This window comes from Mixophyes fleayi, chromosome 1, assembly GCF_038048845.1.
Source record: "Mixophyes fleayi isolate aMixFle1 chromosome 1, aMixFle1.hap1, whole genome shotgun sequence".
Taxonomy (NCBI): domain Eukaryota; kingdom Metazoa; phylum Chordata; class Amphibia; order Anura; family Limnodynastidae; genus Mixophyes; species Mixophyes fleayi.
This window is the reverse complement of record NC_134402.1, coordinates 34,044,937-34,070,074: the sequence shown is the minus strand read 5'-3', so window position 1 is coordinate 34,070,074 and position 25,138 is coordinate 34,044,937. Positions and strand designations below refer to the sequence as shown.

Genomic DNA, 25,138 nt, shown 5'->3' with positions numbered 1-25,138 from the left:
AGCCCCAATGGGGCAGGGACTGATGTGAATGAGTTCTCTGTACAGCGCTGCGGAATTAGTGGCGCTATATAAATAAATGGTGATGATGATGATGATGATGATGATGATCACCCTCGACAAGCAATCAGCTCAATTCTTCCCAGCACCTCTCTGACACCCTCTATTCATTTGATGCCACAAATGGAGATGAAGTTTCTACTCTCTTCTTGATCTTATTCCCTCACAATTTGGTAGGTCCCTGTCTCCTGTGCTCATTCCACCTCTAACTAAAATCTGTTATCTCTCTCTCTCTACTGGTATGTTCCCATCACTATCACAAGCATACAGTGATTACTCCTATTCTAAGAAAACTAAATTCTGACCCAAACTCTCTCAAATTACCGCCCCATCTCTCAACTCCCATGCCCTCCAAGCTTCTCGAGAGAATTGCCTACATTCGCCTCACAAGCTTTCTCACAACAAACAACCTATTGGATCCTCTTCAATCAGGCTTTCACTCTTAACACTCCACAGAAACTGCGCTGACCAGGGTTGCCAATGATTTGATCACTGCTAAAACTAAAGGTGATTACTTTCTTCTAATTCTCCTGGATCTCTCTGCATTCCACACTGTTGACCACTTTCTACTTATACAAACGCTACAATCCCTAGATCTTCAAACACTGTTCTATCCTGGTTCTCAACCTACCTATCTAATCACTCTTTAATTGTTAGTTTCTATGGATCCACCTCTGCCTGAATCCCTTTATCGGCTGGAGTACCATAAGGCTCAGTACTAGGTACTCTTTTTGATCTACCCCACTTCTCTTGGAAAACTAATAAGCCCCTTAGGATTTCAGTATCGTCTCTTTGCGGATGATATACAAATGTATCTATCCTCTCCGGATCTCTCAACATCTGTGTTGTCTTGCTTTACTGACTGTCTTTCTGCCATTTCATCTTTGATGGCCGCTCGCCTACTCAAACTTTGGAAAACAAAGCTAATAATATTCCCAGCCGCCAACAGAAGTTACTTACCTGACAGTTCTGTTGACAACATGAACATAAATCCCACCCTGCAAGCTCGCTGCCTAAGTGTGATCTGTGGCTCCGAACGATCCTTTGTTCCCCACATAGACTCTATATTTAAATCATGCTGCATTAATCTAAAAAAAAAAACCAAAATTTCCAGAATACGTACATATCTCACACAAGACACTGCAAAAAGTTTTGTAATTCCCTCCTTACTGGTCTTCCCCAAATCAGACTCTCAACCCTACAATCTATTTTGCCCGCAACGGCTAGATTAATTTTCCTTGCAAATCGTTCATTCACTGCTGAGCCACTCTGTTAATCTCTACATTGGTTGCCTGTTTTTTCCGAATCCAATATAAAATACTTCTACTAACATACAAGGCCATCAACAAAACTGCACCGACATGCATCTCCTCACTTCTCTCAAAATATCTTCTAATTCGACGCCTCCGTTCTGCACAAGATCTGCGTCTCTCTTCCACTCTCATTACATCCTCCCATTCCTGGTTACAGGCCTTTTTTCAGGCTGCACCCACTTTGTGGAATTCCCTCCCTTGCACAATACAAATTTCCTCTTGTCTTCAAACCTTCAAGCATTCTCTGAAAACCCACCTTTTCAGGCAACCTTATAATATTCCTCAACCACCCTCTTAGTCTCCCTAAGTTACCCTGTTACCACCCTTTTCACAATTCAAACAAAACAACCCTCTGAGCCCCTGACCAACATTGCTGTGTGACTGATCATATGGCCCACTAGGCAATCTTAAACTTTGCATTCTGGCTGGACTAATATGCAATATGTGGAACTTGACCTCATGAATCAGACTCCCATTTTCCCATAGATTGTAAGCATGCGAGCAGGTCCTTCTTACCTCTCTGTCTGTATTACCCAGTATTGTTTTATTACTGTTTGTTTCCAATTGTAAAGCTCTACGGAATCTGATGGCGCATAATAACTAAACATTGATGATGATTAAGATAGGTACTACTTTCTTTGATTAAGTGTATTGTTTGAACATTTTATGGAGATTAAGATTGCGGCTCTTTTGAAGGTTAGAGGGTCTGCTAAGCGTCCCGTGAAGTGTATCGGTTTGCCCATCAACGATATATAACAATAATGATATTAAAAGACAGCCGTTAGCTTAGGTTCCAGGGTACTCATGGCAATGTGATGGAATATTGTTGACGTTAAAGAAATTACTGAGTGGGTATCTTATTTCTTTTATTGACATGAAAAAGCTGCTGCACAAACTAAGAGACTCAACACAGTGATCACAAGTCCCGTCGGCTACAGGTGAAACATGAAAAAAATAGATCAGGAACTTTCAATAAAATACAACTCTGATCCCACAAACATCTCTCATATCATAGAAAATAACATATAATGATTTTGTCTTCTCTTATTATTGTCCATAACTGATGTGTATATAAAAATATTCAAACTGGAATGGATCCTATTTCACCGCCTTCATATATTTCAAATGGACCTGTCATTTACACACAGTGGAGTCAGCTACTTTGTATCCTGAATAAGACATGCCAACATTCCTAAATTTGAAAATTGAGACAAACAGGCCACACCCCTTCCCCTGGTCCCCCCCACTACCAAGCCCAATCTGCTAAATATCAATGGATGTTGAAACCCCAGACTGTTCAGGGAATAGAAGGATTGTTGAACCCAAGATCATCCAATCATTTCTACATCTGCCGACATTCCCCAATTGGGAATTCAGACCAAAATAGGCCATACCCCAGATCCTTTAAAACAGACCCATTGTGGGTGAGACCACTCCTCTTTTAGGACAGGCCACACACCCTTCATCTGCCAGAAATCTGGAAATGTAGAAGGTGTGCCTTTCTCTATGAACTAGTGACACCACTGAAGCTCAGAGAGAACTGAGCAAAAATTGTAAAAACTGCTCCACAAAATTTACCTCATTCTGAATTTGGCCATGAAATTTGGCAGGTTTGGTAGATAGAATTTGGCTGTAAGTCCTAACCCAGTCCCACCACACAGCAGAATGAACGAACTGTCTGCACCCAAGCTCTACTCATAGGGGGAGGTTCAAATGTGGCGCGCAGACGCCGCACTACGCACATTGGCGGCAATTACATTAGGAATCTCCACTCATTTTCCTCACACCTCTACGGGGGTGCGAGGAAAAACGAGCGGAGATTCCAGCCAGAACATCGTGCGAGGTGTCTCCACCAACGTTCCGTAGACACCTCGCGCCAAATTGAATCTCTCCCATAGACTATACATTTACCAAAAATATTAATTTGCAAATGAGTTGTATCACCAGAGCTATAAAAATTCCCTGTTCTGCTGCAAGAGTCAATTCACATTACATTTTGCCACAATTTCACTTATCTCTATTGAACCATAATGTACTTCATGATGTTACTGGTTCCTGGTGAACTGATGTCTTATATTCTGATGAAAATTGGTTGAATTCACAAAATTGCTGCCACCACTATGAGTAGGTCCATTTTATCTTGATTCCTCTAATTAAATAATAGACTGTCTAAGACAGATACATTTCCTATTTTGCTTTACAGCTATACAATGCACAGTGCTATGTAAATATTACAAGTGCTTATAGATATACATGAGATATGCTAGTATTATATTATGATTGCGTGCAAACAGCCTATGGTGGGAAATTTGACTGCTTCTAATCACTAAGGGCCTCGTTTAGATGTTGGGACACATTTAGATGCGTGGAAAGATTTAGAGTTGAAAGGGGGCGTATCGAAGCTCAACTCTAAATTGCAGTGTAAAAATAAAGCTGTACAGTATTTGTGTTCTTCATGCAAAAGCAGACCGTATATTCCCTGCATGCAAAATAAAAAAAAATAGATAAATGCATACACACCCCTTGTAGCTCAACCTCTACCTTTTTTTCCTAAATGAAGCCCAATCAGTAAAGCATAAGTTGATCTTGTAACATTTATAAAATATATATAAAGTTCCCCATAGCAGAACAGAATGTCATATTTTAGTGTACCAAAAAAACCCAAAACAGATTGTCTTATAAAAGAAGACATTTGTACAGGGCTCTGTGGTCATTGGGCACGTTCTACAAGTTGGGAAGTTGAAGGAACAGCGGAGCCTGGCTGTAGTTCTCCAGCAGGACAAAGACATCACACATCTCACACTTTGAGTGGGAACTTTTACCTCTATGTTTGTCATTATTTATCAGTAACTCTTTAATAGAAAGCAACTTGCATTTTGGATTGGGTGGCCATTTAAAAAAGGTTTTTTTCATGACATTACCATGTGACACAATAGAGGCTACAGATGTCTTCATGTAACTAGAGGCCACAAAAGTGTGTATGAGCCAAGCACAGTCCTGCAAGCAGCTATTTAGATAGTACCGATACATAACGTTGCGCTTCCTGCTGTGTCTTTCTTTAGAGTTAGGATGGAACTTCCCTTCTGGACATTAGAAAGTCTTGTATGCTCAGAAAAATACTGATTGTTTTAGTGAACGAAAGCCACAAGTAATACCTTCTGTTGTGGGAAATTGTAGAACCTCTCACATATGTTTTTGTAAATGTTACACGCAGAGGCGTAACTAGCAGTCATCGGACCTCATGACAAAATTTGGGTGATGAGTATATACTTAACACTCCAGTGGCCCCCACTCTGCTTTTCTAAGCAAGTACAGTGCTCTGTGCATGTGCCGTGGAGGCCCCTTAAGGTTTTCAGGTCCATCAGAATGGAGAAGAACAAAGGGCACTTTCGGAGCAGATGGAAATGCAGTGCCGGACCCCCGTCTGACCACTAGGTTTCATAGCTCCTACATGGGTCACCACGGCAGCAAGTACATCCCTGGTTACTAGTAATTCCCATATATATGGCAAATATATTATACTGCATATATTATATGCAACAGTGGAACATTCAATTGGCATGATACCACTACAGAAATATTCCTCTAAATAATCGTAGAGCACTCAACATTTAAAAAAAAATTAAAGCAGCAGTAATGTTGGAATATTTTTCTTCAATTATCTCCATATAAGTGCTTTAGCTTCCTGGCAGTTTAACTCGCTCTTTAATCCTTCAATGATGTTTTTATAGGTTGCCAGTGATGCTCAAAGAAGTCCTTGAGTCCATTGTACTACCAGAGACCATACGTGGCAAATTGTGGAAGTCATAAGATAGGAGGTGGAAACACTGTTAGTTTCCAATGCAATTTATGGTCCAGATTTGGAGATCATCTTCTCTAGGAGGTTCATCATCCTCTCCTGGAGCTGCAGGCTTTGTACTTGGATGATGTTTTGCTGGTCCAAGATCCGCCGTACCTCCCGGCAGGTCTCCTCCATTGCCCGGCTCAACCTCTTCTGCTCCTCTAACATGTTCTCCATGATCTTTAGCTTCTTCTTCTGAAAACTACAGCTGTGCAGTTTCCTTTTCTTGATGGCTCTCTCGCCAGACCTGAGGCAGAAAGGGAAAATGTTCTATCAGGAAATGAGTCGCTGTACACAAGTTGCGCATAAGTCAAAGATTCATATCACTGTGTACTAAGCTGGACAACAGGGTGCTGTGCACTCGCATGAGCACTGGGGTAATATGGTGGGCAGTGAGGATATAATGGGGCACCATGGTTTATCATATTGAATACTGGGGCTATTGTGATGATAACGGGTAATATGGTGGGCACTGAGGATCTAGTGGGGCACACTGGTTTACCATAGTGAATACTGGTTCTATTGTGATGATAACGGGGGTAATATGGTGGGCACAGAGGATCTAGTGGGGCACACTGGTTTACCATAGTGAATACTGGTTCTATTGTGATGATAACGGGGATAATACAGTGGGCACTGAGGATCTAGTTGGGCACACTGGTTTACCATAGTGAATACTGGTTCTATTGTGATGATAACGGGGGTAATATGGTGGGCACTGAGGATCTAGTGGGGCACACTGGTTTACCATAGTGAATACTGGTTCTATTGTGATGATAACGGGGGTAATATGGTGGGCACTGAGGATCTAGTGGGGCACACTGGTTTACCATAGTGAATACTGGTTCTATTGTGATGATAACGGGGGTAATACGGTGGGCACTGAGGATCTAGTGGGGCACACTGGTTTACCATAGTGAATACTGGTTCTATTGTGATGATAACGGGGGTAATATGGTGGGCACTGAGGATCTAATGGGGCACCATGGTTTATCATAGTGAATACTGGGGCTATTGTGATGATAACGGGTAATATGGTGGGCACTGAGGATCTAGTGGGGCACACTGGTTTACCATAGTGAATACTGGTTCTATTGTGATGATAACGGGGGTAATATGGTGGGCACAGAGGATCTAGTGGGGCACACTGGTTTACCATAGTGAATACTGTTTCTATTGTGATGATAACGGGGGTAATACAGTGGGCACTGAGGATCTAGTTGGGCACACTGGTTTACCATAGTGAATACTGGTTCTATTGTGATGATAACGGGGGTAATATGGTGGGCACTGAGGATCTAGTGGGGCACACTGGTTTACCATAGTGAATACTGGTTCTATTGAGATGATAACGGGGGTAATACGGTGGGCACTGAGAATCTAGTGGGGCACACTGGTTTACCATAGTGAATACTGGTTCTATTGTGATGATAACGGGGGTAATATGGTGGGCACTGAGGATCTAATGGGGCACCATGGTTTATCATAGTGAATACTGGGGCTATTGTGATGATAACGGGTAATATGGTGGGCACTGAGGATCTAGTGGGGCACACTGGTTTACCATAGTGAATACTGGTTCTATTGTGATGATAACGGGGGTAATATGGTGGGCACTGAGGATCTAGTTGGGCACACTGGTTTACCATAGTGAATACTGGTTCTATTGTGATGATAACGGGGGTAATACAGTGGGCACTGAGGATCTAGTTGGGCACACTGGTTTACCATAGTGAATACTGGTTCTATTGTGATGATAACGGGGGTAATATGGTGGGCACTGAGGATCTAGTGGGGCACACTGGTTTACCATAGTGAATACTGGTTCTATTGTGATGATAACGGGGGTAATATGGTGGGCACTGAGGATCTAGTGGGGCACACTGGTTTACCATAGTGAATACTGGTTCTATTGTGATGATAACGGGGGTAATACGGTGGGCACTGAGGTTCTAGTGGGGCACACTGGTTTACCATAGTGAATACTGGTTCTATTGTGATGATAACGGGGGTAATATGGTGGGCACTGAGGATCTAGTGGGGCACACTGGTTTACCATAGTGAATACTGGTTCTATTGTGATGATAACGGGGGTAATATGGTGGGCACTGAGGATCTAGTGGGGCACACTGGTTTACCATAGTGAATACTGGTTCTATTGTGATGATAACGGGGGTAATATGGTGGGCACTGAGGATCTAATGGGGCACACTGGTTTATCATAGTGAATACTGGGGCTATTGTGATGATAACGGGTAATATGGTGGGCACTGAGGATCTAGTGGAGCACACTGGTTTACCATAGTGAATACTGGTTCTATTGTGATGATAACAGGGGTAATATGGTGGGCACTTGAGCGTTTGTGTGGCACAGGAGCTCGTCTGCCACCATAATGGTCATATTTTCTATTGATTTCTTTTTGGATTTTGATATAAACTTATTTGTGCTTTTAATTAGGTTTTGCTCTATTTGTATTTATTGTTTTATGTACTTTAGGGTCGTTGTGGGTATAGTATACTTAAGAATGACAAACGACAGATTGTCTGCATGGTCCATCCTGCTCGAGTACTCCTGTGTATTAGAAACATTTTGTGGAAAATTTACTGCTTTGTATGCAAGTCTCATATAATACCCATAATTCTCTATATCTCACCATCATTTGTGCTTCACTCCTCTGCTGCCGTTCATACAGAGGGTGTGTAGCTGTGAGGTAGCGGTCTGATCCCTCTACGCAGTCCTGTGGCATTACTGACAGATGTCAGCATACATAGACTGAGTATAAACCATTATCTGCCATCAATAAACTAAATAATACATTATCTCATGTCACCGGAGCTAGATGAAATGGTTTTGATGAAACAGGAAATCACAGAAAGGAGATCAACACACTCATTGATTACCCAGTAGTCTGACATATTTTGCAAGCGAAGACTGATTTATGCCCTATAAAAACTTAATTACGGGCTTTGATGGATGCATAAGACTTCCATTATGAAATGTGATCCTCTACCTAGAGGGAATTATGAATGCAGTAAAATGTTATGCTTTTGCTATATAAGTGAAGGCTTTAGGTAAATGGCACTACAAGGACCAGCACTGCAATGGTCAGCACTACAAGGACCAGCACTACAAGGATCAACTGTGCATCACTGTCTGTGAGGCATGTATGGGCTCAGTAGCTGACAGGGAGTGTTGATCCTTGTAGTGCCATTTTGGAGACTTTGTGGTACTTCCTGGTAAGTTAGCGCTCAATTTAAACACACATGAATATGTGACTTTATAGAGCTGCGATGGGCATCAGGCGGCACCCAGGTGGCTGTTCCTGAGGGCAGACTATTTTGCATCACATGACCTCTTCTGCACATTGTAGGGAAGTCACGCAGCAACCTGGAGGAGGGGGAGGGTGTGCTGTGTGCTCTGTGCACTCCCTCCTTCCTCTGTGTGGCCCATTTGAAGGCTGGAGGGCCGCTCCTGTGGTTCTCCAGCTACTCCATGTTGCCCATCACTGTTATAGAACAATGCTCAAGAAGGACCATGATGTGGCAGTCTTAGTTGGAAATGTGTGAAGCTAACACTTCTTCATTTTATGTATAAATAGAAGGCAGTTTTATTTTGTCTTATTTATTATGACTGCAGTGAGCAGGGGATTTTTGTGTGTATAAAGAAATAGATATTAAATAGTGTCCTTTGTAGAACACAGGCAAGGCTGTGTCTGACCTTCATTCAGTCTCATGGCTGAACTAGACTGAAGTCTGAATATACTAAAGAGATGACAAACAAAAAACAGCTTTTATGAGGGAATGGCCTTGAACAGAGGAAAAAAATTATATGCAACTTTTCTAAATAGAGCTCAAGATAGAACTGAGGGAAGAGCAAGACACCGCTGTCTAATGACCTGGGCCAATGCTGCAGCCTTGGTGACATGATGGCTCCAATATTACATTATGTTAGGAATCTGATCCTAATTTGTATCTGGCCTGCAGTACCTCTATGCCACCAGAGGTGCTGCTGTTGCCATTGTACATTTCCACCTCGTATGCAGGAGTTAACCTCCTTCCCTGATCATCACATGCACCTGTTCCACTGCCTTATATACTCATCTCAAACAATGCTCCTTGCAGCTCATCATTTGTTGCACACTGGATCAAACAGGAAAAAAAGACTTGGTAATGCCGACTTTGCCAAATACATTCTGGTTGCTCACTACCTGCTACTGTGAACTGTTCACTCCATCAGACAAGTGTCAGACTATTCTGCATTAACCCCTGCCTAACATTGACTGCATTTTGATATAACCTGTGTTCAAAATAAAGACACTTTGTTTGCAGTAACTACCAATACTTTCTGTTGTATTCATACTGGGAGCCTTAACACAATACTTCTATATCATACAGGTTTTGGACAAGCTTGGGGTGGGATGTTCAAACAATTTCACAAGGAGAAATCATTTCAGACCAATTTGTCCTTGTGGGTTTCTAAAATGGCAAGAAAGTCGTTTAGGTATATAGAGGACCAAAACAACACACAAATCCTTTAACCCAGACCTTATCAATTCTTTGTGCCCTTACCAACCAGTAAGTATGTTGGTATGCTGTCCAGTTTAGAGTCAGAGAGACTAGGTAGTATACCTCAGTCCTTTCAAGGACTTAAATGCACCATAGGTGCAGGGCCAGTAGAGGAAATGGGACTGTTCCTACCTTACCTTCTCAGAAGTATTATTTAGCCGATTAGACATAAAGTAAATTAATCTTTCATAGGTTTAACACTGGTGTTATTATTACTGGACAGGTCTTAAAGACCCAGGAAACCAACAGTGGTGAATGACTCTCCAAATTTTCTGGGTAAGTTTCAGCAGATCTTGCAAATCTATGACGCTTCAACGGAAAATTGGCATATTTGACAGGATATGCATACATCACCTCATTTAAGAATTGCGTGACATGTGCACGCCTTCGGCACATGACCATGATGTCAAACATACCACTACTCAATACACTCTGCATTTTAATTAGTGCCCGAGCAACAGGATTTGTACCTGCAGTTGACTGAGTTTCACTGTTATATGACTGTATTATTAAGCACCGACCTAGCCTTGGATTTTGTTTTTCTGCTTGTGATAATTGATCCTCGACGTAGTTATTTTATTATGAACCATTGCTTCCTGCCGCTGACCTTAGAATAGCATTCTGATTTTGTACCTAAGCTACCAATCCCAACTTCAGCTGTGTTTAACTGTATTTAACCAATGTGTTACCTGTCAGCAGCTATCTAGCAAGACTAGTGTAGGGGCTGCAACCTGTGCTTCTCCCATCCATCACTGCTTGTTACTCAGATCTGCTATGCAGTTCTGGAGTGTCTCCCTCTGGCTGCTGATGGGAAGGCTTCACTTTATAAGCTCTGACCTGTCCTGCACTCATTGCCAGTGATAGCGTTGACAATAGCTTCCTGGTTCCTGAATCTGTGTGCTTTTGCATCAGTAGTTCCTGGCTCTGAATTTGTTTGTCTCCTGGTTTCTGATACCTGGTTTTGCATTTTGCAGGTCTGCTGGTTCCTTCCTCTGCTTTCTTTTGTCTCCTGGCTTTGCATCTGCACGTTATTCACATAGCTCAGGATCTATGAAAGCTCAACTCTATATTTATGAAAACAGACTGTGGTAATTATCTATTGCTTGCTCTGTGGGGCCTCGCAAAGATCACTGGTCTCTGTGTTCTAATCTTGCATTGCCTTAAAGCCTGTGTAAATCTGCACCAGCATTGCTTCAGATATATTTTTGCATGGCTGCATTGCTTGTTAGTTGATTACTCATCCATACATTACCTCAGAGCTTGTGCTTTTCCTGTTGGCTCTTGATCACTGCAATATCCAGAATGCTTTTATTTGGACAATAATTATATGCTGTGAACTGCAATTAACTCCATTTTGTTTTTACTTCAACAACATCATCGTAATTTCTGTGGTTTCCTAACACATAGTTCCCATTACATTTTCACCACTCACTAGCCAGTGCCAATCCATAGTGGCATAGTGGGTCCACATCCGGGATGCATCCTGACAGTTTGCTCAATCTATGAACTCCATTACCTCTACTTTACAGGACATCTCTGAGTAAGTATAAAAGCTGTAAAAGAAACAAGACCAGACCATTCACTTTCTGCAAAGTCTTTCACGATTTTACATTCTCCAACCCATCGACTTCAGCTTTATCTCTCACGACCCGTCATCTCTGAACTAAGCTAAGTAGTTTAGCCAGCTGTGGTGTGCGATACCTACCCCTGCCTAGTGGTTCTCTCCTGGGAGTAACCACCAATGTGACACCGTGTCTTAGACAGGGCACAATGACAATATGCAATGCAATTTTGCACTCACAATGAGGCCTTGGTCGCCATAGCATAGCATAGACATCTTCAGGAACATGCATCTTACAACCTCCTGACAATACTTGATCGCCTTATGTAACAGGGTAGATATTCATTTCAGGGAACACAGATTGGAGAAGGAAAATCTGCTCTGGTTCATCCGGCTTCTAAGTTTTTACAAAAATCAATGTTTTTTTTCAACTGATGAGCCCATGCAAGAGGGACAATTGTTTTTCTCTGAAGAGGAGCACACTTGGCTCTATGACTCTCTTCTGTAAATTTAAAATTGAGACTGGCCTTCTAATCGCCCATATGACTTTGATCTTTTGCATGGATCTTCTACATTTCGAGGACCAATCTAACCACTATCATTTCCTAAAACCAAGGCTAAATCTGAAAATATGAAAAAGAACCTTCTGTATCATGTATCATCTATATAGATGACATCTTAGAATTCTCTCCAGATTCGTTCTCTCATAGATAAACGTCAAGACTATTATGCAGTGTCTACGGAGAGCATCCTCTATGCTAAATCCATTTTTAGGGTACATTGTGTCCACCTTTTTTTATGAGATGTTTCCACAAACAAGGAAATGGGTGTGCACCTTGATATGTGCATGGTGAACACGGACACATAAAGAAGCATTATAGATCTGTAAATATGGCAAATGACCTTTACCGTCCCTGTATAGGCCAAAAGATAAGTGCACAAAATTTGTGGCCCTAACAATCCCGTCAGTGGGCGACAAGTGATTGCAATGGCACAAGGCATTTAGGACCTTGTTATGGTTGGAATCTTCACAACCACTATAGTTATACCACTGCTTATGGTCATCAGATCAGTATTCAGAATGTACTTTGATTTAAAACTATGAGTAAAATAGGTATTTCCATGGATCACATAAAAAAATGAAGGTAAGTCCCCTCAAGAGGTCCTTTCATCTGCCTATATCCACCGGCAATCTTCTAAGGATCTCTGTACTGAAAGAACCTGTGATTTTTGTCTGAAACTCTAAGATGCACCTAAAATCCCTAAATCTCAGGTCAGACTCTGAAGACATTTTAATGGGAATACAATGTTTAGTGTCTGCACAGTCCTTAACAGGCCCAGGGGGGATAGCAGATCTCTGTTTGTAATGAAATGTAGGGTAACTTACCTCAGTTTGTAAGACTGCAGGCTTGTGGAGCTCTCTGAATTGTCATCCTCAAAACACCCTTCCCTCTCCTCATATGTAAATTGGTTGTACGGTAAGTAGAGAGGTGTAGATTTGGCAGATGGGGACTGAGAGGCCTCGGTTTGAGAAGTGGAAGGTCCAGGCTGCAACTTCCCATCAATCTGTTCAGGTATCTTAGACAGTATCCGGTCAATTGTTTTAAAATAAGGCCAATCAGGAGGAACGGACTCCCCATCAGTCATACATTTTAATTTCCTAAAAAAAGGAAAAAGACACAATGATAATGAACTAATCTTCTTTAACAAGCGTAAAATATTTGCAAATATAATGTTCCTGATAAAACCAAGCGGCTTCAGATCTACATAACTGTCTGTTTCAAAAAGACTCTGATTAGGTGACACTACCGGTCTTCTTAGTCTCATATTCCCCAACTTTTACCCTTCAGCTCCTCACAGCTGTTGAAACCCTAATCCCTAATCCTAACCTCTAAAATAATACTTACATTACTTCAATGACAGCTGGGTCCGTCCATCGCCGCTTTAAGACAAATCGCTGTTTGTGATGAAGTCATCTTGCAAAGTCGGCAACACAGCGAGTCGAGAGCTCTGCATCCTGATAAGTAGGGGTTTTTTTTTCAGGTCACTCTACTGTGCATTCGGTGTCCTCCTGTTGTCTTGGTCATTACCCTTAAACTGACTACCACCGAGTTGGACTTATACTCCCATAGTGTTACTAGCAACATGAGTCTGATGAATGGGAGTATATGAAGCGTTCCTACAAATCCCTTAGACTTCTACCAAGCAGGTGCACCCTTTGAACAAAATCAAGTGCTGGATGTCACACCTGGATCTTCGATAGAGCTGGTCACAAGTTTCTATAGGTTCTTCCTAGAACCATCTCCGGTCTAGCACCACTGCACAGCATTGGATAACAAATATGGACTGGCTGGCCAATTTTACCCCGGGAAGTAAAACAGCCTGTTAGGAACATTTTAAAGGAAAGGAATGGTAGGTAGCCCAGTGTCCCAACCCAAGATAGCTCACTATGGGACTGGCCTGGGGGACAGATGCCCCCAGCCCAACCAGCCAGCCCCTGACAACAAACTACCCATATTGAATGCCAAATTCATGATTCATTCAGCTTCCTCCAATCAGAGCACCATAAAGCATATTTATAAGAGTGTCCTAGGCATATAAGTATTCTATTTAGTTTGTTTTGTCTTCTGCATTTTTATCAACCATCCTCTGTCACTTTCTGTTCCCTGACCTGCTCCCTGGAACAAGTGATGACATTTCGGATTTCTTGCATAGGCATTGCAAGGACATAGCTGCAATATTTCCACTGCAGGCACAGAAACGTCACAGCCTTAACACATAAGTCTTCTTCTGGACAAGGCAGTAGGAGTCTTCCGAAAGAGAGCGCCTCAAGTCCTGAAAGTAACGGTCACCCAATGAGACAGATTTGCTACGTGTTTCTGTGCCTCTAGCTCATTGGCGACTCTCTCTTTTAACATGAATCATTCTCAGACTGTGTCAAATAACATTTAAGCGTGTTCTATTTATTGACTTAAGAGCACTTTAATAAATGTACCCAAAATTTTAACTCTGTGCAGACCTTCTTAAGATATCATGTGCCCTTAAAAAACAAAACTGGTCCACTAGTATGGGTGAGCATCACTATTATACCTCTAGGAGGGAAACTTACACCGTAACTTGGCAGTGGATGCGTTTAAACGAGGGGCGCAACATTGGGGGACAGAGTTTTGGAGGTATTAGCACCATTTATTTATTTAGTGCCACTAATTCTGCAGCGCTGTACAGAGAACTCACTCACATCAGTCCCTGCCCCATTGGAGCTTACAGTCTAAATTCCTTAACACAGACAGACAGACACACACAGACTAGAATCAATTTGTTAGCAGCCAATTAACCTACCAGTGTGTTTTTGGAGTGCGGGAGGAAACCGGATCACCTGGAGGAAACCCACGCAAACACGGGGAGAACATACGAACTCCTCACAGATAAGACCATGGTCGGGAATTGAACTCATGATCCCAGTGTTGTAAGGCAGAAGTGCTAACCACTGACCCACCGTACTGCCCAACTTACCTTCAAAAAAGCTAGCACAGTAGCAAGTTTAGGGCTCTCGCAGTAGGAATGAATACATTCTGCTAATAAACATAAGACAAGACTGTATCTCACTGAGAAGTCTGTACAACTCCGTAAAGTGAAGTCATACTGCATAATGGGCTCATTCTAGGAGATTATTCTCTGCAGGAGCGTTTTTCCTGTGCCCCCCTGAAAGATCCTGGTTATAATTATTACAGGATATCTCTGTCTGTACCCAGACCCTGCTCGGCTTAACCTCTCCCTGCACAACTGGCTGCAATACTAAACTTCATAGAACTTTCACATTCACCATTCATGTCTGACTATCTGCTAAATATATCTTAATAAATGCACATTCCTGGCCTAAGTACTTCCTCCTTCTGTCACACTGCCCAGAAACAAAAGCGACAACAGCAACAACATAATGTAAAACAGATCAACCATCAGCGCAACCGCGTTTCCAAGATGATTGTGCGGCTGCCATTTATTTTGCTAAAATTACTATATGAACTCGAGGTCTTGATTGAGAAAATAGTATAAAGTACTGGAAGACGGGATTAATGGTACAAACCAGAAACGTTACATACATTCAACTTAAGAATAAATATTTCTCAGCTACATACATGAATTGGATATTTATTAATATAAGGCAAGACTGAGAGCAGCGCAAATGTTTTGTCAAATGGAGCCCCACATTGTCAACGGCACAAGCAGCTGTCAACATAACTATGATCACACTCAATTCTCTAATTCAAATGTGTGTTATGTGGTCTGTTTGTGACCTGTCCAGCTCTTATAATAATTTAATTTCATTGGTTGCCAACTTTCACTAATTTCTGAGTTTGTTTCTGGATGTTTGTGTCCCAAAAAAATGTCCCTATTTTTCAGCATTAAACAACTGCATAGTACAGTCCCCATTTTTCTGTTAAATGCAATTCTCCCCATCCACTTTAGTCCCCAGGCTTTAGAAGTTAACAGTTATTGAAAAAGAATATTAAAAATAAAAAAAACTTGCACCACTATCACATTCAGCACACAATCCGGCTGGGACTTGTAGTGCTCCAAGTTCCACTGATGTAGTATCGTGCTTTACCTGCGTGAATGCACTGACAGCAAAGTGTCCCTGGACAATATTTGAATATGGATCTTGCTTAGTCTTATAAAACTTAAACTTGTAATGCAAAACAAAAAAATAAATTCTGCTGTTAAATGAGACGATAATGAAGCATAAATAATAATTAACACTGTGATTGTTGGAATATTTAGTGCAGAGGATCCACCTAGGTCTTTTACTTCCTGATTTATACCAGAGACCTCTTAGCTGTTTGCAATTTGTATACCCCTAGAGTTACAGCATTTCTCCTTTGCAGTTTTCAGTAATATGCCTCATTATATATTATCAAAACTGATGATTTTCTAAAAAGCTGCATAGTGTTTAACTATTATATAAAGTTAATACTCTTTATGCGTATACTGTGTGGTCTCGTAAGCACGGCCAATGTAATTAGTCCTATTAAAAACTTCTCTATGTGCACAGATTACAGAACTAAAAGACCATGGCGTTTAATTACATTATAGCAAGTTTGAGTCAGATGTTTAAATGAAACAGACGATTAAATGTCACATATAAAGAAAACCACTGAGCTCGAACCAAACCAAACAAATGAAACTCCCAGAATCCTCTCTGGCTGCTGCTTGGCGCTCCACAGGCTGATTTAGAGCAAGTATTCTGCATGTGAAGGAGCAGAGGCCTAGGGGAAGGTGGACTTCAATAAGAAAAAAACAAAAAGACAGGCTGTAAACAAACTCACCTGTACTGAAAAGTCATGTTGGTAATTTTGATTTTGATCTCTTCCCCGTGACGGTGTTCCCCTGTCATCTCGAAGAGCTTGTTCGCCATGCGCTCGTAAACTTTGGCGTTCCTCTTAGTTTGCTTCAGCTCCTCGAAAAACTCCTCCCACACCAGCATGAGACCCCTCATTTCGGCGTCGGTCCAATTCCTGGCTCTCCTGTGCTTCTCACTCTGAGAAGAGAGCAGGTAACTGGGCACCTCAGCGGCAGCCATTGCTAACTGAGGCAGCTGAAAGAGGTTTTAAAAGAGACTTCCAGCTCAGGGGTGGTTTTTAAGTTTAAATCCCCTTGCCGAGCCAGGCTTGTGTATGTGTGTAGCTGAAGCATTTGAATGACAAGGGAACATATGAAACCCTTTTGCAACAGCTTGAAGTCTGAGAGCATGAAATGAGGCCTATATCTGACAGGCTGGAATTTAGTTAAAAGCTTTTAAACAGGAAAACGTCAGCTTGATGTCACGTTCCTATAGCAACTGAGCAACTGCACAAGCTAGAACAACAAAAACCTTTTAACTGAAAGCCAAATAATCAGGACAAAGTTGACAGGCCTTCAATATTAAAGCTTTTAAACACTTAAAAAAAAAAGGTTCAGCAATAAAAGATCCGCAGAGTCTTTGGGGTCATGCTTTCTAGAAGAAGCTTTTAAGTTCTTCTTTATAGCGTTTTTTTTTTTTTTCTTTCAGAGCCAGAGAGAAGGGAAGAGGGAGACCAAACACACAAGATACACAAAGAAAGCTCTCCAGTTAGAATGTTAATTAAAGCTTGCAGAGATGTGCAGTGTTGCTAAATGTAATCTGGAGGTTTTGCTTTATAGAGATGTTACATGCACTGGAAGGGAATGGATTTCCTACCACAATGTTTGATTATTCACTAGGATCAGGCAAACCTGCAAAACAACTGCAGCCCTATAGACCGATTCTCTTTTACAGCAGTGCTAAACGCATTTAAAATTATTAAGCTTAAAATCAGATTTACTTCTCATATGTCCTAGATGATGGCCCTGCACTGAGCTCTTAGGATAGAAATTATGATCCATAGGGGTGGAATGTGTTTTGGGGACATGTTACATGGGCGATTCCTGCAAATATGATGCTTACCTGCTCCTACTACTGACACATTAATATTATTATTACCGTTTATTTATATAGCGCCAACAAGAGGGATGAAACACTTAATCACTGGGCCCCCTAAGTTTGGGATCCTGTGATACGCTCTAAAAGACCCCACACTGCTGATTTGAGCATGTGAAGGGGTTGTTGTATGCGCAGTGAAGCCACATCTGGACTTTCAGTTCTGTGCTTTGCTCAATTCTGCATAAGCTGTTCCAGAAGTAGTTTTACCACTGGCCAACATATTACACAGCCGATACGGTTTATCCATCACAAAGCCAGAGATGAAAATAAAAGGTATTTTATTGAAAATGTGCAGCATAATCCCCCCACCCCCCAGGAAGAATGATAGGTCCCAATACAGATGTTACGCAGTTTATATAGGTATAGTCAGTGGTGGAAGTAGGCTGGTACACATAGTATGTCATACCGTCACTTCTCCTACTGCCTTCATTGTAACACTATCACATTCCAGTCACTTACATTATATATACAGTATATACAGTGGTAGAAGTGGGGGTGTATATGGTGGTATGTCATACCGCCACTTCTCCTACTGCCTTCATTGTAACACTATCACATTCCAGTCACTTACATTATATATACAGTATATACAGTGGTAGAAGTGGGGGTGTATACGGTGGTATGTCATACCGCCACTTCTCATACTGTCTTCATTGTAACACTATCACATTCCAGTCACTTACATTATATATACAGTATATACAGTGGTAGAAGTGGGGTGTATACAGTGGTATGTCATACCGCCACTTCTCCTACTACCTTCATTGTAACACTATCACATTCCAGTCACTTACATTATATATACAGTATATACAGTGGTAGAAGTGGGGTGTATACAGTGGTATGTCATACTGTCACTTCTCCTACTGCCTTCATTGTAACACTATCACATTCCAGTCATTTACATTATATATATAGTATATACAGTGGTGGAAGTGGGGGTGTATACGGTGGTATGTCATACCGCCACTTCTCCAGGGGCGCACGCAGGGGGGGTTTCTGAGTCTCCAGAACCCCCCCCCCCCCCCCCTCCACGGATCGCAGCTGGCAAAAGCATGTTTTTAAACATGCAAAACATTTTTTCTATTACAGCCCCGCCGCGACGCTTCTGTCACAGCGCCGCGGCTGCTGTATTACTCACGTTCGCGAGAAGGAGCTGCTGCGCATGCGCAAGCGCAGCAGCTCCTCCCTTGAATACCCAGCATCACCCATCCTGGCTTCCCTGGGGCACGGTAGGGCTTGATATTTCAAGCAATCTCCATTGATAAATAGAAAAAGATTTTATGATACTGGCCACAATCAATATGATGTATTGTTTTATTAAAAGACCGAAGACTCCATTTCTGGGCAGCCTGCAGGGTATGCAGAACTGTGTTATTGTATATAAATATTGTATTATAGGATTAAAAAAGTAGAGGATTCCTCTACTTTTTTAATCCTATAATACAATATTTATATACAATAACAAAGCTCTGCATACCCTGCAGGCTCCCCAGAAATGGAGTATTTGGTCCATTAATAAAAAAAACTACATCAGATTGATTGTGGCCAGTATCTGATTTCACCCTGTAACCCAATTACAAATCTATAAATATATATATATATATATATATATATATATATATATATATAGTCCAAACTTGTGTTATGTTATAAATGTTTTTTATTTTATTTTTTTGTTCGTTTTTTTCATGTACATTAGCAATGTTATTTTTAATGTGTGTTATGCTATTTTGATGTGCGGTATCAGTGTTAGTTTTAGGGGCATATTCAATTGTTTGCGAGTTCGCTGAAATACTCGCGCTCCAAAAATATTAGCGTTAATACGGTAATATCTCGCTGAATTTCAGCTCGCGGCTTCCTGAGCTGCGAGCTGAAATCCAGCGAGTAAATTCCCGTATTAACGGTAATATTTTTGGAGCGCGAGTATTTCAGCGAATTCGCTAACAATTGAATATGCCCCTTAATATGGAGTATCATTGCTAGTTTTAATGTGTGTTATCAATGCTATTTTGATGTGCGGTTTCATTGTTAGTTTTAATGTGGAGTATCATTGCTAGTTTTAATGTGTGTTATCAATGCTATTATCTTATTGTGGCGCTTTATTTTTTAAGTTTTATTTTTGCTTTGTTCAAAATTCAACTATTTGGAAACCCCCCCTTAAAAATCCTGCGTTTGCCCCTGTTCTCCTACTGCCTTCATTGTAACACTATCACATTCCAGTCACTTACATTATATATACAGTATATACAGTGGTAGAAGTGGGGTGTATATGGTGGTATGTCATACTGTCACTTCTCCTACTGCCTTCATTGTAACACTATCACATTCCAGTCACTTACATTATATATACAGTATATACAGTGGTAGAAGTGGGGTGTATACGGTGGTATGTCATACCGCCACTTCTCCTACTGCCTTCATTGTAACACTATCACATTCCAGTCACTTACATTATATATACAGTATATACAGTGGTAGAAGTGGGGGTGTATACAGTGGTATGTCATACCGCCACTTCTCCTACTGTCTTCATTGTAACACTATCACATTCCAGTCACTTACATTATATATACAGTATATACAGTGGTAGAAGTGGGGTGTATACGGTGGTATGTCATACTGCCACTTCTACTGCCTTCATTGTAACACTATCACATTCCAGTCACTTACATTATATATACAGTATATACAGTGGTAGAAGTGGGGTGTATACAGTGGTATGTCATACCGCCACTTCTCCTACTACCTTCATTGTAACACTATCACATTCCAGTCACTTACATTATATATACAGTATATACAGTGGTAGAAGTGGGGTGTATACGGTGGTATGTCATACCGTTACTTCTCCTACTGCCTTCATTGTAACACTATCACATTCCAGTCACTTACATTATATATACAGTATATACAGTGGTAGAAATGGGGTGTATACAGTGGTATGTCCTACCATCACTTCTCCTACTGCCTTCATTGTAACACTATCACATTCCAGTCACTTACATTATATATACAGTATATACAGTGGTAGAAGTGAGGTGTATACAGTGGTATGTCATACCGTTACTTCTCCTACTGCCTTCATTGTAACACTATCACATTCCAGTCACTTACATTATATATACAGTATATACAGTGGTAGAAGTGGGGTGTATACGGTGGTATGTCATACTGCCACTTCTCCTACTACCTTCATTGTAACACTATCACATTCCAGTCACTTACATTATATATACAGTATATACAGTGGTAGAAATGGGGTGTATACAGTGGTATGTCATACCATCACTTCTCCTACTGCCTTCATTGTAACACTATCACATTCCAGTCACTTACATTATATATACAGTATATACAGTGGTAGAAGTGGGGTGTATACAGTGGTATGTCATACCGTTACTTCTCCTACTGCCTTCATTGTAACACTATCACATTCCAGTCACTTACATTATATATACAGTATATACAGTGGTAGAAGTGAGGTGTATACGGTGGTATGTCATACCGTCACTTCTCCTACTGCCTTCATTGTAACACTATCACATTCCAGTCACTTACATTATATATACAGTATATACAGTGGTAGAAGTGGGGGTGTATACGGTGGTAAGTCATACCGCCACTTCTCCTACTGCCTTCATTGTAACACTATCACATTCCAGTCACTTACATTATATATACAGTATATACAGTGGTAGAAGTGGGGTGTATACGGTGGTATGTCATACTGCCACTTCTCCTACTGCCTTCATTGTAACACTATCACATTCCAGTCACTTACATTATATATACAGTATATACAGTGGTAGAAGTGGGGTGTATACAGTGGTATGCCATACCATCACTTCTCCTACTGCCTTCATTGTAACACTATCACATTCCAGTCACTTACATTATATATACAGTATATACAGTGGTAGAAGTGGGGTGTATACAGTGGTATGTCATACAGTCACTTCTCCTACTGCCTTCATTGTAACACTATCACATTCCAGTCACTTACATTATATATACAGTATATACAGTGGTAGAAGTGGGGGTGTATACGGTGGTATGTCATACCGTCACTTCTCCTACTGCCTGCATTGTAACACTATCACATTCCAGTCATTTACATTATATATACAGTATATACAGTGGTAGAAGTGGGGGTGTATACGGTGGTATGTCATACCGTCACTTCTCCTACTGCCTGCATTGTAACACTATCACATTCCAGTCACTTACATTATATATACAGTATATACAGTGGTAGAAGTGGGGGTGTATACGGTGGTATGTCATACCGTCACTTCTCCTACTGCCTGCATTGTAACACTATCACATTCCAGTCACTTACATTATATATACAGTATATACAGTGGTGGAAGTGGAGGTGTATACGGTGGTATGTCATACCGCCACTTCTCCTACTGCCTTCATTGTAACACTATCACATTCCAGTCACTTACATTATATATACAGTATATACAGTGGTAGAAGTGGGGTGTATACGGTGGTCAGAGCCGTAACTTAGAATTCTAGCGCCTGGGGCGAGGAAGAAAAACGCCGCCCCCCTTAGCCCTCATTTTTAACCAAATTAACCTAAAATATTCCGAAACTGCGCCCTCCTTCAGCGTTGCGCCCTGGGCGGTCGCCCCTGTCGCACAGCCCTAGTTACGGCCCTGACGGTGGTATGTCATACCGCCACTTCTCCTACTGCCTTCATTGTTACACTATCACATTCCAGTCACTTACATTATATATACAGTATATACAGTGGTAGAAGTGGGGTGTATACGGTGGTATGTCATACTGTCACTTCTCCTACTGCCTTCATTGTAACACTATCACATTCCAGTCACTTACATTATATATACAGTATATACAGTGGTAGAAGTGGAGGTGTATACGGTGGTATGTCATACCGTCACTTCTCCTACTGCCTTCATTGTAACACTATCACATTCCAGTCACTTACATTATATATACAGTATATACAGTGGTAGAAGTGGAGGTGTATACGGTGGTATGTCATACCGTCACTTCTCCTACTGCCTTCATTGTATCACTATCACATTCCAGTCACTTACATTATATATACAGTATATACAGTGGTAGAAGTGGGGGTGTATACGGTGGTATGTCATACCGTCACTTCTCCTACTGCCTTCATTGTATCACTATCACATTCCAGTCACTTACATTATATATACAGTATATACAGTGGTAGAAGTGGAGGTGTATACGGTGGTATGTCATACCGTCACTTCTCCTACTGCCTTCATTGTATCACTATCACATTCCAGTCACTTACATTATATATACAGTATATACAGTGGTAGAAGTGGGGGTGTATACGGTGGTATGTCATACCGTCACTTCTCCTACTGCCTTCATTGTAACACTATCACATTCCAGTCACTTACATTATATATACAGTATATACAGTGGTGGAAGTGGGGGTGTATACGGTGGTATGTCATACCGCCACTTCTCCTACTGCCTTCATTGTATCACTATCACATTCCAGTCACTTACATTATATATACAGTATATACAGTGGTAGAAGTGGAGGTGTATACGGTGGTATGTCATACCGTCACTTCTCCTACTGCCTTCATTGTATCACTATCACATTCCAGTCACTTACATTATATATACAGTATATACAGTGGTGGAAGTGGGGGTGTATACGGTGGTATGTCATACCGCCACTTCTCCTACTGCCTTCATTGTTACACTATCACATTCCAGTCACTTACATTATATATACAGTATATACAGTGGTAGAAGTGGGGGTGTATACGGTGGTATGTCATACCGTCACTTCTCCTACTGCCTTCATTGTTACACTATCACATTCCAGTCACTTACATTATATATACAGTATATACAGTGGTAGAAGTGGGGTGTATACGGTGGTATGTCATACCGTCACTTCTCCTACTGCCTTCATTGTAACACTATCACATTACATCACTTACATTATATATACAGTATATACAGTGGTAGAAGTGGGGGTGTATACAGTGGTATGTCATACCGTCACTTCTCCTACTGCCTTCATTGTTACACTATCACATTCCAGTCACTTACATTATATATACAGTATATACAGTGGTAGAAGTGGGGTGTATATGGTGGTATGTCATACCGTCACTTCTCCTACTGCCTTCATTGTAACACTATCACATTACATCACTTACATTATATATACAGTATATACAGTGGTGGAAGTGGGGGTGTATACGGTGGTATGTCATACCGCCACTTCTCCTACTGCCTTCATTGTTACACTATCACATTCCAGTCACTTACATTATATATACAGTATATACAGTGGTAGAAGTGGGGGTGTATACGGTGGTATGTCATACCGTCACTTCTCCTACTGCCTTCATTGTTACACTATCACATTCCAGTCACTTACATTATATATACAGTATATACAGTGGTAGAAGTGGGGTGTATACGGTGGTATGTCATACAGTCACTTCTCCTACTGCCTTCATTGTAACACTATCACATTCCAGTCACTTACATTATATATACAGTATATACAGTGGTAGAAGTGGGGTGTATACAGTGGTATGTCATACCGTCACTTCTCCTACTGCCTTCATTGTTACACTATCACATTCCAGTCACTTACATTATATATACAGTATATACAGTGGTAGAAGTGGGGTGTATACGGTGGTATGTCATACCGTCACTTCTCCTACTGCCTTCATTGTAACACTATCACATTACATCACTTACATTATATATACAGTATATACAGTGGTAGAAGTGGGGTGTATACAGTGGTATGTCATACCGTCACTTCTCCTACTGCCTTCATTGTAACACTATCACATTCCAGTCACTTACATTATATATACAGTACATACAGTGGTAGAAGTGGGGGTGTATACGGTGGTATGTCATACCGCCACTTCTCCTACTGCCCTTATTGTAACACTATCACATTCCAATCACTTACATTATATATACAGTATATACAGTGGTAGAAGTGGGGTGTATACAGTGGTATGTCATACCGTCACTTCTCCTACTGCCTTCATTGTAACACTATCACATTCCAGTCACTTACATTATATATACAGTATATACAGTGGTAGAAGTGGGGTGTATACAGTGGTATGTCATACTGTCACTTCTCCTACTGCCTTCATTGTAACACTATCACATTCCAGTCACTTACATTATATATACAGTATATACAGTGGTAGAAGTGGGGTGTATACAGTGGTATGTTATACCGCCTTCATTGTAACACTATCACATTCCAGTCACTTTCATCTTCCATACCGACA

At 41.1% G+C, this 25,138-nt stretch overlaps 1 protein-coding gene across 1 annotated transcript; it reads right to left on the bottom strand.

Annotated features, from left to right (window-relative positions):
* Positions 1 to 2,227: 2,227 nt before the first annotated feature.
* Positions 2,228 to 17,099, bottom strand: MSANTD1 (Myb/SANT DNA binding domain containing 1). The gene is made up of 3 exons (XM_075188710.1): positions 16,663 to 17,099; positions 12,726 to 12,998; positions 2,228 to 5,458 (listed from the first exon to the last, which is right to left on the bottom strand). The coding sequence occupies exons 1-3, from the start codon at positions 16,914 to 16,916 to the stop codon at positions 5,218 to 5,220; spliced, it is 768 nt and encodes a 255-aa protein (XP_075044811.1). The 5' UTR covers positions 16,917 to 17,099; the 3' UTR covers positions 2,228 to 5,217.
* Positions 17,100 to 25,138: the final 8,039 nt, after the last annotated feature.

Excerpts from the sequence above, each read along its gene's own strand:
- MSANTD1 (XM_075188710.1), bottom strand. The coding sequence starts at position 16,916 with ATGGCTGCCGCTGAGGTGCCCAGTTACCTGCTCTCTTCTCAGAGTGAG. Across the intron at positions 12,999-16,662 it reads AACATGACTTTTCAGTACAG|GAAATTAAAATGTATGACTG; the intron begins GTGAGTTTGTTT and ends TCCTTTTTTTAG. Across the intron at positions 5,459-12,725 it reads CTGCAGTCTTACAAACTGAG|GTCTGGCGAGAGAGCCATCA; the intron begins GTAAGTTACCCT and ends TTTCTGCCTCAG.